We start from the raw sequence: 15,708 nt of genomic DNA on the forward strand, positions 1-15,708 counted from the left end.
AGTTGCTGGGAATCACAAGCAGGGAGAGAGCTGCCTCTGTGCTCAGTTCTGGCTGGTGGGCTACCTAATTGGGGCATCCTGGGAGCAGCATGCCGGACTAAAGGGGGACACTTTAGCCTGATCCAGCTGCCTGATCCTTTCTTTTGTCCTTGGAGTTCCCTATGAGGAGGAGCTCCATTCCCCTCCATTCCTTCAGTCCACAGCAATGAGATGCTGCAGAGTCTACGTCTCTTGCCTGCTCCATGCAGAGATTTGGATGCAGCTGGGGAAACACGTAAGAGCATGGCAACATGATGGATAGGGAGGCCATTTTCAGCACAAACAAAAGATGTCGTTGCCACTGTTTGGATCCTTGTTGAAGCCGCCTCTTAGTGCTGTTGCTCTTCCTCCCACCCTGCCACGCCTCAAGTGCTAAGGACAACAGCAGTATCAGAGCCGTGATCAATGGATGCTTTGTGAAGAGCAGGGGAGGGGGGGTCGTTGTTATAGAATAGTGGTTCAAAGAGTGACTTGCCAGCCACAAAATACCCGGGAGAGTCAAATCTTACTTCATCATTGTGCTTGCACAGGAAAGCCTCTCTCAACCTCAGCTTCCACCTATAATGTGGCCATCTTAACACTGGCCAACCCTACAGGGCTATTACAAAGAGTACTGAAAACCAAAGAGAAGTGCATTGAAGATGCTGAGCACTGATACTGCACAGAGGCTATTTGTGCATTAGAAAATGTGTGTGTGTGCATGCAAGTATGCAGTTGGCATTAACTTTTAAAAGGTGTTTATCCCTGTGAGCCATTTTGCATCTGGTTTTATCTTCTCCTAACCCTGACCTCAGCTCAGCCCACCTTGAGCTCATTGGCTTCGATGTAGCCACTGCGATCGGTATCATACTTCCGCCAAGCCTGCAATGGAAAGAGCACAGATTTGTCACAACAATTGCATTTATATTGATTTTTATACATTTTGGGATTTATAACCCACCTTCTCACAAAATGCCCCAAGGTGGCTAAGAACAGAAGCAGCAGCAGCACCAATAATGAAGAAAATAACAAATGAATCAGCAGATTAGGAAAAAGCAATAATGAGCCGGTAACTGAAAATCCATCAGAGAGCAGTTCAATCAATTAAGAAATGGTCTTTGGAGCCATCCTGTGTCACAGAGCAACCGCTTTCCAAATATTCAGTATCAGTGGGAAAAGATTCTCAATATTGTTTTCATCTGGAGAAAGGCCAGCACTGTGGAAAACGCTGTGTCAAGGGTTCACCTTCATTATTGAAAGAATGAATATTTTAAGCACAAATTATTATAAGCAGATCAATTTTAATATTTAATTGCCTGTGCCTGTCACACAACTTAATTTGCCCATTAGCTAACAACAGATGGAGTCCAGTTTCATTTCCCAACATGGTATTCATTTCCTATTATTCATTTTAATTGCTTGGATGGATCGCTGTTTCACAGCTGTTGGACGTATGTCTCAAGATGACGACATATCAGTAGCATTTTTATTTATTTATGTGCCTCTAGGGCAGACAGCACCTATTTGCTTCCAGGGAGAAGTTGCCCAATGCCAACCTTACGACAGCCCTGCTGGCCTGGCCTCCTCTGCTTCACTAAGTGGGCTGTAGCTCTGTAGCAAAAGTTCTGGGGCGAACAGGCTGGCCCGTTTCCAGTTGGTGCCTATCTCAGAGCTGAAATCCTGTAACTTTTCATATGACAAATGTTATTGTGTATTTTTTGTCCTGTTTTCGGTTCTCTGCAGTGCAAGAGGGCCTTTCCAGATGGCAATAATGCAATAACACTGGGGAAGCAACACAGAATAACTAACGAAGCAGATTGGATGGCCCAGTACAAATCCACTACCAATCACTCTTACAGCGTTAGCAGCATCTTGCAAAATTCACCTGCTAAGAACAAAACCCACCACAGTCTGGAGGAGCCCCAAATAAGATAGCAGGAGCCAAATTCTTCTTACCTCCATGAATTCGGCACTGGAGCCAACGTGCTGCCGGAAACACAGCAGGAAGTTCTCCTCTGTGGGCAAAATCTGTGCCAGCTGGGGGGGGGGAAGGAGAAAGAGACAGGTAAGGCATGTCAACTTCAGAGAGAGAAACTGGTTGAGAACAGTGTAGACAATATCAGCAACAACTGCTTAAAAGTATGTTCCTGGTCTCCTTTCCCCTGACCTTCTGTCTTGCCATTTTTCTAGGAAAGAATATAGGGAGAAGTTCAACTTGGACAGTTTTGGAGCAAGCCCACTTTAGATCACTGAAGGGAACTGTTGGCACTACAAAGGACTCCTGGTCACAGGGTAAAATGACTGGTTTTAGAACAGCATAATCCAGATTAGGGAAGCTGCTGAGAAATATGCTCAGGAGGATTCCTCAGAACAACCAAGGGCCAAACTAGATGTCCATTGTACGAATGCACTTAACACACACATTTTTGTTATTTATGTAGCAGCTGCAGGGAAGCTTGAACAGCCTCTGGAAGGAAACACTTAGGGATACAGCACCTGCATGGCCTGCAGAAGGTCTCGTATTCAAATTCCAGTGACAACTCTAGGTGGGGCTGGGAATGTCCCCTCTGATTCACCCTGGAAAGCCATGGTGGCCGCTTGGTATTATGCTAGATGGGCTTCCTCTGGCTTTTGCTGCCTGCTGTTCTGCATTCTCCAAGGCTTTAGTACAGCCTTCCCCAAGCTGGTGCCCTCCAGATGTCTTGGACTACAACTCCTGCCAGTCCCAGCCATAGGATCCTGGGACTTAGGGGAGCATAACCTGATAGTTGTAGCTCAGAACCACTGGAAGGCACCAGCTTGGGGAAGGCAGCTCTAGCGGGGCTGAGGCAAACAGCAACAACAGTGTGGAGATCAGCCACCTCCTCTTGCCCTCCTGAGGAATGGTGAGGATTGGGGCCAGAGAGTAAGAGAAGAAGAAGAAGAAGAAGAAGAAGAAGAAGAAGAAGGGGAGGAGGAGTTTGGATTTGATATCCCGCTTTATCACTACCTGAAGGAGTCTCAAAGCAGCTAACATTCTCCTTTCCCTTTCTCCCCCACAACAAACACTCTGTGAGGTGAGTGAGGCTGAGAGACTTCAGAGAAGTGTGACTGGCCCAAGGTCACCCAGCAGCTGCATGTGGAGGAGCGGAGACTTGAACCCGGTTCCCCAGATTATGAGTCTATCGCTCTTAACCACTACACCATACACAAGAGCAGCAAGGAGCAGCATTTCCCCTTTGCTGAGTTTGTCCCTGCCTGCATATAGATCTGCATATAGGCAGACTCAGAGCAGTCATCATGCAGAGAAGGGCGAGCATTCTGCCGAATGCACAGGCTCACACCCTCTTCAGGGCAGGGGGCTTCTGGACTTCTGCAGGGGGGAGGGTGTCACACAGCTCACCTCAGACATTTCAATTTTCCCATCGGCATTCTTGTCGTATTTCCGCATGAACTCCTGCATCTTCTCTGCAACATTGACATTTTTCGATTCCTGAGAAAAGAGGGGGCACGGCTCACTCCTCTGATGCAGGCTCAGCTTGGTGGGTGGGGAGAAACAAAGCCACTTCTGGGCTCTGTCCTGTGCCCAGACCAGCAGGCGAGCTGCATTTCGAAGAGAAATGGCATTTGGGATCCATAAAGGTAAAGGTACCCCTGACCGTTAGGTCCAGTCGCGGACAACTCTGGGGTTGCGGTGCTCATCTCGCTCTATAGGTCGAGGAAGCCGGCATTTGTCCTCAGACAACTTCCGGGTCATGTGGCGAACCAGAACAGCACACGGAAACACTGTTTACCTTCCCACCGGAGCAGTACCTATTTATCTACTTGCACTTTGACGTGCTTTCGAACTGCTAGGTTGGCAGGAGCAGGGAACGAGCAACGGGAGCTCACCCCGTTGCGGGGATTTGAACCGCCAACCTTCTGATCGTCAAGCCCAAGGCTCAGTGGTTTAGATCACAGCGCCACCCGCATCCCACCTGGGATTCATACACCTCCCCATTGAGTGCAGCCCCATCCCCAGCAGGCTTTGCTTTTAAAATCCCCAAAACATAGATGGAACAGAAGTTGTCACTCAGAAACACCTCTGGGGGCCACAGGTTCCCCCAACCTTTGCAATAAAGCAACAGTGTTGAATAATAAGAATATGACATTTTGATTAACCCAAAGGCAAAAATTACAGCAATGCAAATTTTAAAACCCAGTTTAGTCCTTTCTTTTAGGGGTCAAGCTAGATGCTTACTCCCAAGTAAATGGGCACAGAACAGCCTCTTTAAGCTGAAAACAGGAATAGAAGCAGAAGTTAATGGGTGGGAGAAAGAAAATGCACAGGTCATTACCATTCCTGCTCCCTTCCTGGCACTCTCTAGCTCTTGGAAGAAGCTTTCCAGTTCTTTGCCTTCAATGTAGCCGTTTCCTGAAAGAAGAAGCACAAAGGGAGCCATAAGGAGCATCCGAAGCTGGAAAAAAGGATAGCAGAAGGCATCTCTCATCTTGCTTTGAGTAACAAATGAACATGGCCTGTGCTACCCTTTCATCCAGCCATGCCTTCACCTCCCCACCAAGGATGTTTCCACACTGACATGCCAGGTCAGGCTCTGTCCACACCAGTGTCCATGCACACATGCGTGCCACAGATCAGAGTCTTCCATGTATACTTTTGTGCACATTCATTCATTCATGCAAGCTTTCAGTTGAACTCTGCCTCAGTTTTTCTTATCCACGCTAGTGGGTCGTGCTTGATGGGGTATGTTGCCCCCTCCCCTCATTTAGTACTTCCTCTGCCCTCCCTGAGTTCTGGAAGCTTGAGGTCCATTGAGGTCATGCCTAGAGCAGTGTTTTTCAACCACTGTTCCGCGGCACACTAGTGTGCCGCGAGATGTTGCCTGGTGTGCCGTGGGAAAAATTAAAAAATTCGAAAGATTTTTTTTTTAAGTCAAATTTTCGATTGGGGCGCCGTCCCTGGAGGGAGGCGGGTGAGGCGGGCGGCGATATGCGGAGCGGCGGCGGCGAGGAGAGGCCGCCCAGCGCGGGGCTCTCGCCGTCTGCCTGCCTGGCTGCCTGTGAGCTCGGCGGGCAGCGCCTCCGTCCGCAGCGCCCACCTCGCGGCTCTCATTCCCTGCCCTGCCAAAGCTCACCCAGCCAAGCCGCACTCTCCTTCCTGCCTCGCTTTGCTGCCTCCTCCCCCCCCACCCCCAAAGCTTGGAGGTTCCCCGGCGCCGGCCCGCAGGTTTGACCCCCTTCTCACACCTGTTCGCTCCTTGCACGGAAAGGGGCGGATGGGGAGGAACGGGGCTCGCCGCTGCCTCCGCTCGCCCTCCCCCCTCCTTCGTGCGTCCCTCCCGGCGTGACGCTGCACGCTGACATCACGGGGCTGTAACGTGGTGTGCCTCGAGATTTTTTTCATGAAACAAGTGTGCCTTTGCCCAAAAAAGGTTGGGAAACACTGGCCTAGAGGCATTAGTTTTTTATTTTACAGCAAAATGCAAAAAAAAAAAAAAAAGCTTTCCAACATTGGAAATGTAAAATACATGCACCACATATTTACTGTCAAAGCCAGTTGGTCACTGCAGAATAATTATTTAAAAATTAGTATTAGTTTCTTGCCAAGTGACATCAGTGACACCTAAGTAAGCCCTGTGTAATTGTTTTAAAATTTAGGATTGGAGAGAGAAAGGGAGAGATTAACAACATAATCCTAGATCTACTCAAAAGTACAGCAGAATCCTAATCATGTCTGCTAAATTCTGTTGAATCTAATGGTGTTTACTCCCAGGTAAATGGGATGAGGATTGCAGCCTTACTCCCAGAAAAGTTAATATAGAATGCCAGGACCAGATTTAAAACAGGCTATGAAATAGACAAATAAACTGCCCTATTCAGCAGCCCAGGAAAAATTGAACTTGTATAGCTCATTATGTTTAGAAGAAGAAAATACCAACACATTTTAATGGCAACATAAGCTGCATTTACACTTTTATATTTCTCTTCAAAAAACATGATTGCAAATAAGAAAATACACACACACACACACACACACAAGCTGTGTGTACATTTTTGTTATCACCACTGCAGAAATTGTTAAATGCATGTGCCTACCAAGATGCTGCCTATATGTGTTCTTTGATTTTCTAGAGCTCCTACTGGATTACAGAGAGAGAACAGTGGGAGGGCAGGAACATGTGGTGCCACTGCTGAAAGCCGAAAACTCACTCAACACCCGCTTCCCCATTATGTGTATGCAGTATCTGGGCAGCAAGGAGACAGAAGCAGGAACAGGCAGCTCTAAGATTTCCTAGCTCCTCCTGGTGATGTCAAAAAAGGTCACTTGCCATTCATTGGCTAGAACCCTGCAAAGTAGAGTCCACCGAAAATACTAGCTCAGTTCACAGAAATTGTGACACAGGGGTGGAGGTGTTAATGGAGTGCCTCATATCTTCTGATCTAGAGAATGGAGGAAGTTACTTTAAAAAAATAATCAAAGCTAAGCAACCAGGGTCTCTGCTGGCCTTGAGGTCCCCCCAAATCTGACCCTTTCTGCCCAACTGTTGGCAGCCCTGATGGCACACAGCAAAATGTCAACACACATGTAAAAAACCCCCAAAACAAACTACCCACACAATGCACTTTGGTATGTCCACAGTTGAGTAACAAGCAAATATATGTTGGACTTTTTTTGCTTACCAATTTGTCTGCTAATCAGGAAAACTTGAATTAAATGAGGGAGGGGGAGTGTGGGCTGCTGCTTGAATGAGGAAAACCTTATGTGGACAATGGAAAACATGCAGACGTGAGATGCCTCGACTCCATTTTAAATTGCCTTGTGTAGACAGCCTCTGCCACGCAGGATTGAATCACTAATGTAGGAGCCGACCTGGCATTCAATAATAAGACCAAAGTAGATGGGCTAGAAAGAGTGGATCCTTCTCAGACTTGGCCTCCTGAGTTCTCTGCACAGCACCAGTGTAGACTTGTGGGGTTGCAGAGAGGGAGTAGCTGTAGCTAACAGTGATTACATCTCCATCTCCCTTCCAGCAGGATGCAGTTTTTAAGTATTGGGACTTAGTGCTGGGCATTAAAGGACACCACTCTGCTCTGAGGTTGATTTCTGTGGTATTTCTGAGAGCCCTACTAGGGAAGTTTCTTGCTGATGCTGTGGGTGCTCCCACTGAATCCTGTGAGATGTGTCATTCTATAAGGCCCCTTTGAGACCCAGATGTAGTGAAAAGTAGGGTATAAGTTTAATTAAATAAGTAAACCCAAAACCCTATTTTCCGAGTGGTTCAGGGTCTATGCTCCATCTTGGCCCACAAGAGGATTCAAGAGAGCTCCTGGAGGTAAGTGGTGGCACATTTGTAAAACACTGAGGCCAAACACGCCCACACCCTTTTGGATCTGCCATGACTTGGATATCAAGAATTCTGCAGTTGTGTCACTTAAATTTGTAGAATAAAGGTAAAGGTAAAGAGACCCCTGACCATTAGGTCCAGTCGTGACCAACTCTGGGGTTGCAGTGCTCATCTCGCTTTATTGGCCGAGAGAGCTGGCGTACAGCTTCCGGGTCATGTGGCCAGCATGACTAAGCCCCTTCTGGCGAACCAGAGCAGCACACTGAAGTGCCGTTTACCTTCCCGCTGGAGCAGTACCTATTTATCTACTTGCACTTTGATGTGCTTTTGAACTGCTAGGTTGGCAGGAGTAGGGACCGAGCAATGGGAGCTCACCCTGTCATGGGGATTTGAACCGCTGACCTTCTGATCGGCAAGTCCTAGGCTCTGTGGTTTAACCCACAGCGCCACCCGCATCCCCAATTTGTAGAATACATTTCAGTTATTGCAACCTGAGGATGTGGACCAGGTGCTTGGAGGGGGGTGTAGCCTCCCATATGCCTGATGGACCCTGGATCCTTCATGGCTGGCAACATCTAGCCGAGGGAGACCAACCAAGAATTGACAGTGCGGCCCAATGAGGGAAAGGAGGTTAACTTCCCAGTTATATAAATTCATCAATATTTCATCTGTTTCAGCAGAACTATGAATCCACACTTGACTCCTAGTGAGAGGCCAGAGGTACCCCCCCTCCACACTCCTAGCTGACAATGAATGAATTTGGGAGGAGCTGGTTTGGTCACCATCAAGCAGCTTGTCCAATTAGCTGCTAATTTCTGTCTCAATGGCCGACATATCTGTCTGCTCCCTGTGTTGCAAACGCTCTGCCAATGGAAAGCTGGCTTAGCAGGCCAAAGGCTTTCTAATTCCCTCTTTCCTCTATGAAAGTTTCCGCCTTTCTGACTTGAACATTTCTCTTTTGTGCTTTTCTTTGAGTACACTTTTAAATATTGTTTAAAAGAATTTAATGGTAGCAGCTCAAACATCAAAGAATTAAAAGGAAAGGCATGGCTATACCTACTGGGCCTCATTCTGCAGGGAGTCCAAAAAATTCTGGTTTTCATATGGCATCCTTTAAAAATCATTTGGACGAGGGTTTTTCAAAGCAGCAGAAAACTCTTTCATATAGAAACAAGCTGCCCAACAAAGCTCTTATTAAATGGCACAGAGCTCACTCTGATTTCTCCACAGTTGCTGCTGCTGGCTTGGCAAGCTTCTTTTTGAAGGGCAGAGGCCCTCTTCACTTCTTATCTTGAATGAGACTAAGGACATTCCAGATAACAATGGCTTAGTCTAGATTAAAATAAAAAAATTCCTTCCAGTAGCACCTTAAAGACCAACTAAGTTAGTTCTTGGTATGAGCTTTCGTGTGCATGCACACTTCTTCAGATGTATCGAAAGCTCATACCAAGAACTAACTTAGTTGGTCTTTAAGGTGCTACTGGAAGGAATTTTTTTATTTTGACTATGGCAGACCAAAACGGCTACCTATCTGTAATTAGTCTAGATTGTTAAAGTCTCTTCCTTAGGGGCTACCTACCAGGTTGCAGTCAGTTTTACAAACCTCTCTATTGTTAAACCTTTCGGTTAACTGGGGAAAATACGCGACAAACCTTCACTCTAACAATAACCCTGTGAGGGAAGTTCCTAAGGAACCCATTTTAAGAAAGGGGAACTGAGACAACTTGCTTGAAGCCATCTCAGAATCTGCAGCTCAGTGGCTACTTGAACCCAGGTATGGCAGATGCACGTGCAACACCACAGCTGCGTGCATGGAGCTGTTGCAAGTCAACCGGTCCGTGTGAAAAGCATGAGTCATTAAGAAGGTCTGAAAACACTCTTTCTGATTTGAAGATATTTAAAGCAGGGTAAGAAGAAGAACCTCCTGCCAACCTAGCAGTTCGAAAGCACATCAAAGTGCAAGTAGATAAATAGGTCCCGCTCCGGCGGGAAGGTAAATGGCGTTTCCATGCGCTGCTCTGGTTCGCCAGAAGCGGCTTAGTCATGCTGGCCACATGACCCGGAAGCTGTCTGCGGACAAACGCCGGTTCCCTCGGCCTACAGAGCGAGATGAGCGTGCAACCCCAGAGTCAGTCATGACTGGATCTAATGGTCAGGGTGTTACGATATAGAAGCAATGCGGCCGCGAGCTACTGCTAGCTTGAAAGCAAAACATAATGGGAATGTTGGGACTGTTCCGTGGGAAACAGAGGGACAGTCTATTCACAGTGCGAAACACTGGAATTAGCTTAGAGTGTAATATGAGCTGTACAGGAAGTACAGGAGGAGTTTCTCTCTCGGCTGTTGGAGTTTGAAGAGAGCAGACGTGTTTTCTGTAACGCTGCAAAGACAGAAATAAAGGCATGTAAATACGTTTCTGTCTATCTCTTTCCCCTGCCTGGGGGGGGGCAGGAAAGAGGGGGTGTGTTCTTCTCACGCTGAGAAGGATCGCCTATCGTGACCTAGCCTGTATCCTGCCGGGGAATGCAGACAGGGAAGTCAACCGGAGATCAAGCCGGGTGCCTGGAGAGTGGCCAGTTTCTCCTGATAAAGGCTTGATTCCCAACACAGGGGTCCCTTTACCTTTTTAAGAAGAAGAACAGCTAAACACCTGTAACCCGCAAAGGTATCACAAGAAGCAATTGATTATGAATTGGTTAGATTATTCCCTCTCAAGATATAGAACATAAGAAGATCCTGCTGGATCAGGCCAATGACCTATGGGGAAACTGGCAAGCAGGACTTGAGTATTCCAAGCATTACTGCCTCCAAACATGGAGGCAGAGCATAGCCCTCATGCCCAGGGGGTGTGGGACGGGCTCATGAATCTTTAATAGGCACACTGAAGAGCGAAATTTGGCTGAATCCTCCAGCAGTGAGGAGTGCCTGTGGAGGTTCCGTCTTCTACAGAGCTACACTTTGAACCCAGAATCTTGCTCTAGAAGGCCTGCAAGTGTCCCTTCCAACTCTGGGGATCCCAAGTAGGATGGAAATGAGTGTTCTGAAAAACATCTTTTAATGGTATTTCTCATGAATAGACAGGGAGGCTTAATATGCATTTATTCATACTCTTAGAGAAGTCTCACCAAATTAGGTCAGCTGAAGCAAGGCTCTTATAAGACCTGACTTACTAAAACAGTCAATGCATTTTTAAATTCCTTGCAAAAAGTTCTGCTACGCTAATGCCCTGCAGGCCATCCGGGGACCTGATTAGCCTCTCAAAAGAGGGTCTCATATAAATCAGCCAGGAAGGCAGAAGGGCACATAATCTCTTCTGCACCATCAACACAAACTGTGATGGCTCCTTCCAATAGAGTGCCATTGGAGAACTGTCATTTTGGGAAGGTACCAAGCCTTCCTTCGATGTATTACCAGGTGCAGGATGGCTTTTCATGAGGTGTTAGGGGAAACTGCAACACTAAAGTTTCATAACCTCAGCAGACATGTTATTAGCATTTATAAACAGGAGAGTCTGAATGCTCAATGTGTCTCTTCCTAAGCCTTTGGACTTCAGCCACCAGCTTCAAAGGAGAAACAGCCTCAGGCTGGAGAGCCAAATTTAGCCCTTTGGACTCTCCCTAGGTCACACAGCAGGTTCAGAGCCTCAAGAGGCTTTCGGGAGCAAGGTGGAAAGCAGAGAGAAAGAGCGAGCGAGCGAGCGAGCTGGATGCTTTCCTTGTACTGATGACCTTACACCAGGCATAGGCAAACTCAGCCCTAGATGTTTTTTGAGACTACAATTCCCATCATCCCTGACCACTGGTCCTGTTAGCTAGGGATGATGGGAGTTGTAGTCCCAAAACATCTGGAAGGCCGGGTTTGCCTATGCCTGCCTTACACTCTGAATCCCTGGCAACCTCTCCCATGGCTTTTATGTGGGTATCCCTAGCTCATCTCACGATGGAGGTATAAGGGTTCTAATTTGTTCTGCTTTCAGACTGTGGCTTGCTTTCATTAATAAAATCCTTAAGCATGTCTGTTTCCTTTAGGACTCAGAAGAGTGGTTGCCAAAGGATTTCACTGGACGCCTCCTGAGCATCCGAGGGGAATACTACTAGCAGCCCTGCCATTAAGCTAGTATACACTTTGTGACCCTCCAGCCCTTTGTAGGCATGTAGCCCTCGGAAAGGACACCTTCACAAGATTTGCCTGGGAGTTAAAAAGCTGCCTATCACCCAAATATGCATCTGTGGTCCTTGAGATGTTGCAATGTTGCAGGACACGGTAGTATGAGAGGAGCTGGGATGGGTGGGGAGGATGGTTTTCTTTAATTCTCCCAATATCCTTGTGAACAATTTATTGTCCCCTCCCATAAATGCAAAGCAGATCAAGTAATGAAAAGACGATGATCCTGATTATGCTGGGTAAATTGTCTTCTTCTTCTTCTTTTTGTTTTGTCTTGAGTTACCCATTAACTATCTAAAGACAGTTGGTGGCCACTAGGGGCGCATCGGAAGATGGCTGACAATAACATCTCTCCGACCCACACGAGGTAATTAAGAGGCTGTGATGGGAGTAAACAGCCTCCCGCCCCCCCCCAAGGGTGTGTGGGGGACTGCCTTTGCCTGCTGTGCCCTATACCACCCCCAAATTTGTGGGGGTGAGGGCACTAGGCAGAAAGCCCTTGTGTGGATCTCAGCGCTCCTGGACGCTGTCTCTGATTCGCGCCTCTAGCTGCAGCAACTTCAAAAGAAACAATTAGGAGGAAGCTAATGCACATATTTCAAGGAAGAAGGGGGAGTAAAGACTGCTAACTGATAAACAAGACTGGTCGACAGACTTGCGAGATTAATGATGGAAAGAGTGCTGTTATTTATGAAAGTGATGATATATGGAAACCATCTTGATATGATGACTGGACAAACGGAAAAAATTCACACAGGATTATAATTGGTGTTTACCTGCTTAAGGAGATTATCAGAAGAGATCATAAAGAAAAAAAGAAAAATATATGAACAAGATGAGATGTGGAAACAGCAAGATAAGATTGGGTAGAATTATGAACATTATTTGGACAGATTTGTGGATATTAATGCAGCAGCAAGAAGATGATTGGAATCCCCCTTCGGAACTTGAAATATGGGTCACCCCAACAAAAATTTAAAATTCGGCTTTGTAATTCGGAATTTATGTGATGTGATGTGATTTTATTTTATTTGATTGGTCGGTTAATAAAAATTATTTAAAAAAAACTATCTAAAGACAGTTGTAATTAAGCGGTATATTAATTGTCAAAATAAAAATGCAATTTGGCTAGCCCTGAACTCCCCTGGCACTCCCTCTTCCACCCTGACCTTTTCCAGCTGCGTGTGGCACAAGAAATCAGCCTTTACTGGCAACTGCTGGGCCCCCTTTTCCCAAGTCCAGGAGAAGTAAAGCAGCTGGCAGTGCTTCACCCATTTCTCCTCCTATGGGCACCTGGGTAGGCAGGAGGGCTGGCTGTTGCCTGTCCTGTTTGCACAGTGGGCAGCCCAGTCATCATTCTGACTTCTGGGCTGAAATCCAATATCAGCATTCTATTTGGGAGTGCAGCGAGAAGGATAATAGATAGGCACAGCATTTTATAAAACCAAAATTGATAAGCTCCATCAATGCCATCATTCAGCCAGTAATAGATGAACTATTGGAGGAGAGCCCATTCAAAATGGAGCCTGTAACAAAGGCAATAAATCAAAATAATGTGGTAGTTAATTATTCTTTTGCCTTGTTCTGGCCTGCTGCACAGCCGTAAACCTCAGCTTTTCAAAAATGCTGTCCTTGGCTTTGAATTGCAGTATAAACCAAGCTGGGATTTTATATGCAATCTTGAAATACATAGCACTTTTTAAATCCCTTAATCAAACCCCTTTACACATTAGAACTCTTATCATGCCTTGCAATTTTCAGGGCTTTTGTTGTTGATAGCAGTATTGCAACTCTTCCTCCAAGGAGATGAGTGGTGTATGTGGTTCTCTTTCCCTCACAACAATCCTGTGATGTAAGTTAGACTGCAAGAGATTCATGGCTAAGTGGCAATTTGAACCAGGGTCTTCCCCCAGTCTGAGTCCAATTCTCTAACCGCCACCACAGAATGGGTTGTTGCATTTCCAGAAGTAGGGAATCTGCCCTGATATGCTCCTCCTTCCCAGCAGTCAACCTTCCTAGGCAAAGCAAACAGAACTTCATTTCAGCATCTGCTCCACCTTGACTCTTACCAGATTTAGAGAGCTTCACCACAAACCATCTTACCTTCCTGTTGCCTGCCTGCATTTTTTTTTTAACTATCTATGAAGAGTTTGGATAACTCAAAAGCCTTGCAGACTCTTTTGTGGACATTTTGATTGGTCCTACTAATGGCATCATTGAACTGTGGATTTTGGATTTTTTATTGTGGGCCAATCTATCTAATTGTGGAGATACAGGCTTTATTTTTTTAAGAAATACAGTGGTACCTCTGGTTACGTACTTAATTCGTTCCGGAGGTCCGTTCTTAACCTGAAACTGTTCTCTCTTTTTTGCATTTTATTTATTTATTAACATTCTTATATTACATCGGTAAACATTGTCATATTACATTACAGGACTTACTATAATATAATTTCCAACATGTATACGAAAATTATATGCAAATTTTATATACCTAAAAAGAAAATTAAACAAAGAAAAAAAAGAAAGAACAAAGGAAAAAAAACACATTTTTCCAAAAATCATATACATACCAACACACTAGACTTCCTGTCTTTCCCGTTGTATATTCCTTTTTTACAAATGAATGTACTCTTACTATTATACAGTGGTACCTCAGGTTACATACACTTCAGGTTACATACGCTTCAGGTTACAGATTCTGCTAACCCAGAAATAGTGCTTCAAGTTAAGAACTTTGCTTCAGGATGAGAACGGAAATCGTGCTCCAGCGGCGCAGCGGCAGCAGGAGGCCCAATTAGCTAAAGTGGTGCTTCAGGTTAAGAACAGTTTCAGGTTAAGAACGGACCTCCGGAACGAATTAAGTACTTAACCCGAGGTATCGCTGTATATTTCTTTACATATTATCTAATACGTTCCTATATCAATATGTGCTCTTAGTCTTATTTCTCAACTCAGTGTCACTCTAATGTGAAACTGTTCTTAACCTGAAGCACCACTTTAGCTAATGGGGCCTCCTGCTGCCGCCGCGCCGCCGCAGCGTGATTTCTGTTCTCATCCTGAAGCAAAGTTCTTAACCCAAGGTACTATTTCTGGGTTAGCAGAGTCTGTAACCTGAAGCATCTGTAACATGAAGCGTATGTAACCCGAGGTACCACTGTATATGTAAAATGCCTTTCAAATGTTTACTTGGATTTAACAAGAAATAGCACTTAAATAAACTGGGTTGTCAGTGGTCTGCTCCCCCACCAGAAGAAAACTGAATGTGTAACAGACTCCCTTTAGATAAATGTGTCCCTGCACATTCTTCAGAATATCCTGAGGCAAAATGTGCTTTTGGCACACTTGACAATATGGAAGAAACAGACACCTGCTGTTTGGTGTTTTGATAGACCAGCACTGAGGCCTGCTGTTTCTCAGCTTGTGAACTATAGAGTGGGCAGTGGGGTGGGGTGGAAAGCGGAGGGGACCCTGTGGCACTCCAGATATGGTTAGGCTCTCATCATCCAGCCTACTGGCAATGCAGGCTGCAGGGGCTAACGGAAATTGGAGTCCAATGACTTCTGGAGGGCCACAGGGCAGTTACCCCTGCCACAGACAGAGGCTCTAGTGATCTATTCCTCCTCCATTTTGTTTTTCAACCTAAGGAGCCAGGGCAGGAGGAGGCTGTGTCAAAGAAGAAAGAGGGCAGGCATGGAGAGGCAGCAGCTTCCCCCTTCCCCTTCCTGTTGTTTTCCAGTACAAAATATCCCCCCAGAATCTTTTTTACCTGCACAATGAAAGTTATAAAGCTCCCAACCAAATATATCACCATACTATAAGCATGCGAAGGAAACAATGGGTTTCCAGTGCAATGTTTTCCTCGTGGCAGTACCAGTGAGAGGGATTGGTGGCTATGAGGAGGCACCTACTCCTTCCTTAGCCCTGGGTCACACTTGCAGATCCCCTTGGTTATTTTAAAATGTCTCCCTACCCTCATTGGGTTCCAGAGCTGGAAGTGAGCACAGCTGAGGGGTGGGGCTTTTGGGGGGAGACATGGACTCAGTTGTAGGGTAGCTGAAGGGGAAAGGAATGAGTCTTCTTTCCTTTCCTGCCATATTCATTGTATTAATTTATTTTGAATATTTCTAGATTTCCCCCTCAGGGTAAAAGCCTCTCAATCCAATGCGGCCCACATACATATTTGAAAATATCAAAACGA

General features: G+C 46.0%; 1 protein-coding gene across 1 annotated transcript in view; it reads right to left on the reverse strand.

Moving 5' to 3' along the window:
• Positions 1-15,708, reverse strand: part of CALB2 (calbindin 2) — a 29,255-nt gene that overhangs the window by 6,295 nt on the left and 7,252 nt on the right. Inside the window, exons 2-5 of the mRNA XM_082233083.1 lie at positions 4,335-4,411; positions 3,401-3,490; positions 1,975-2,055; positions 844-900 (exon numbers count right to left, since the gene is read on the reverse strand). Coding sequence (XP_082089209.1) covers positions 844-900; positions 1,975-2,055; positions 3,401-3,490; positions 4,335-4,411 — 305 coding nt within the window. The remainder of the gene's footprint in view (positions 1-843; positions 901-1,974; positions 2,056-3,400; positions 3,491-4,334; positions 4,412-15,708) is intronic.

This window comes from Podarcis vaucheri (genome assembly GCF_965113315.1).
Source record: "Podarcis vaucheri genome assembly, chromosome: 7".
Taxonomy (NCBI): Eukaryota; Metazoa; Chordata; class Lepidosauria; order Squamata; family Lacertidae; genus Podarcis; species Podarcis vaucheri.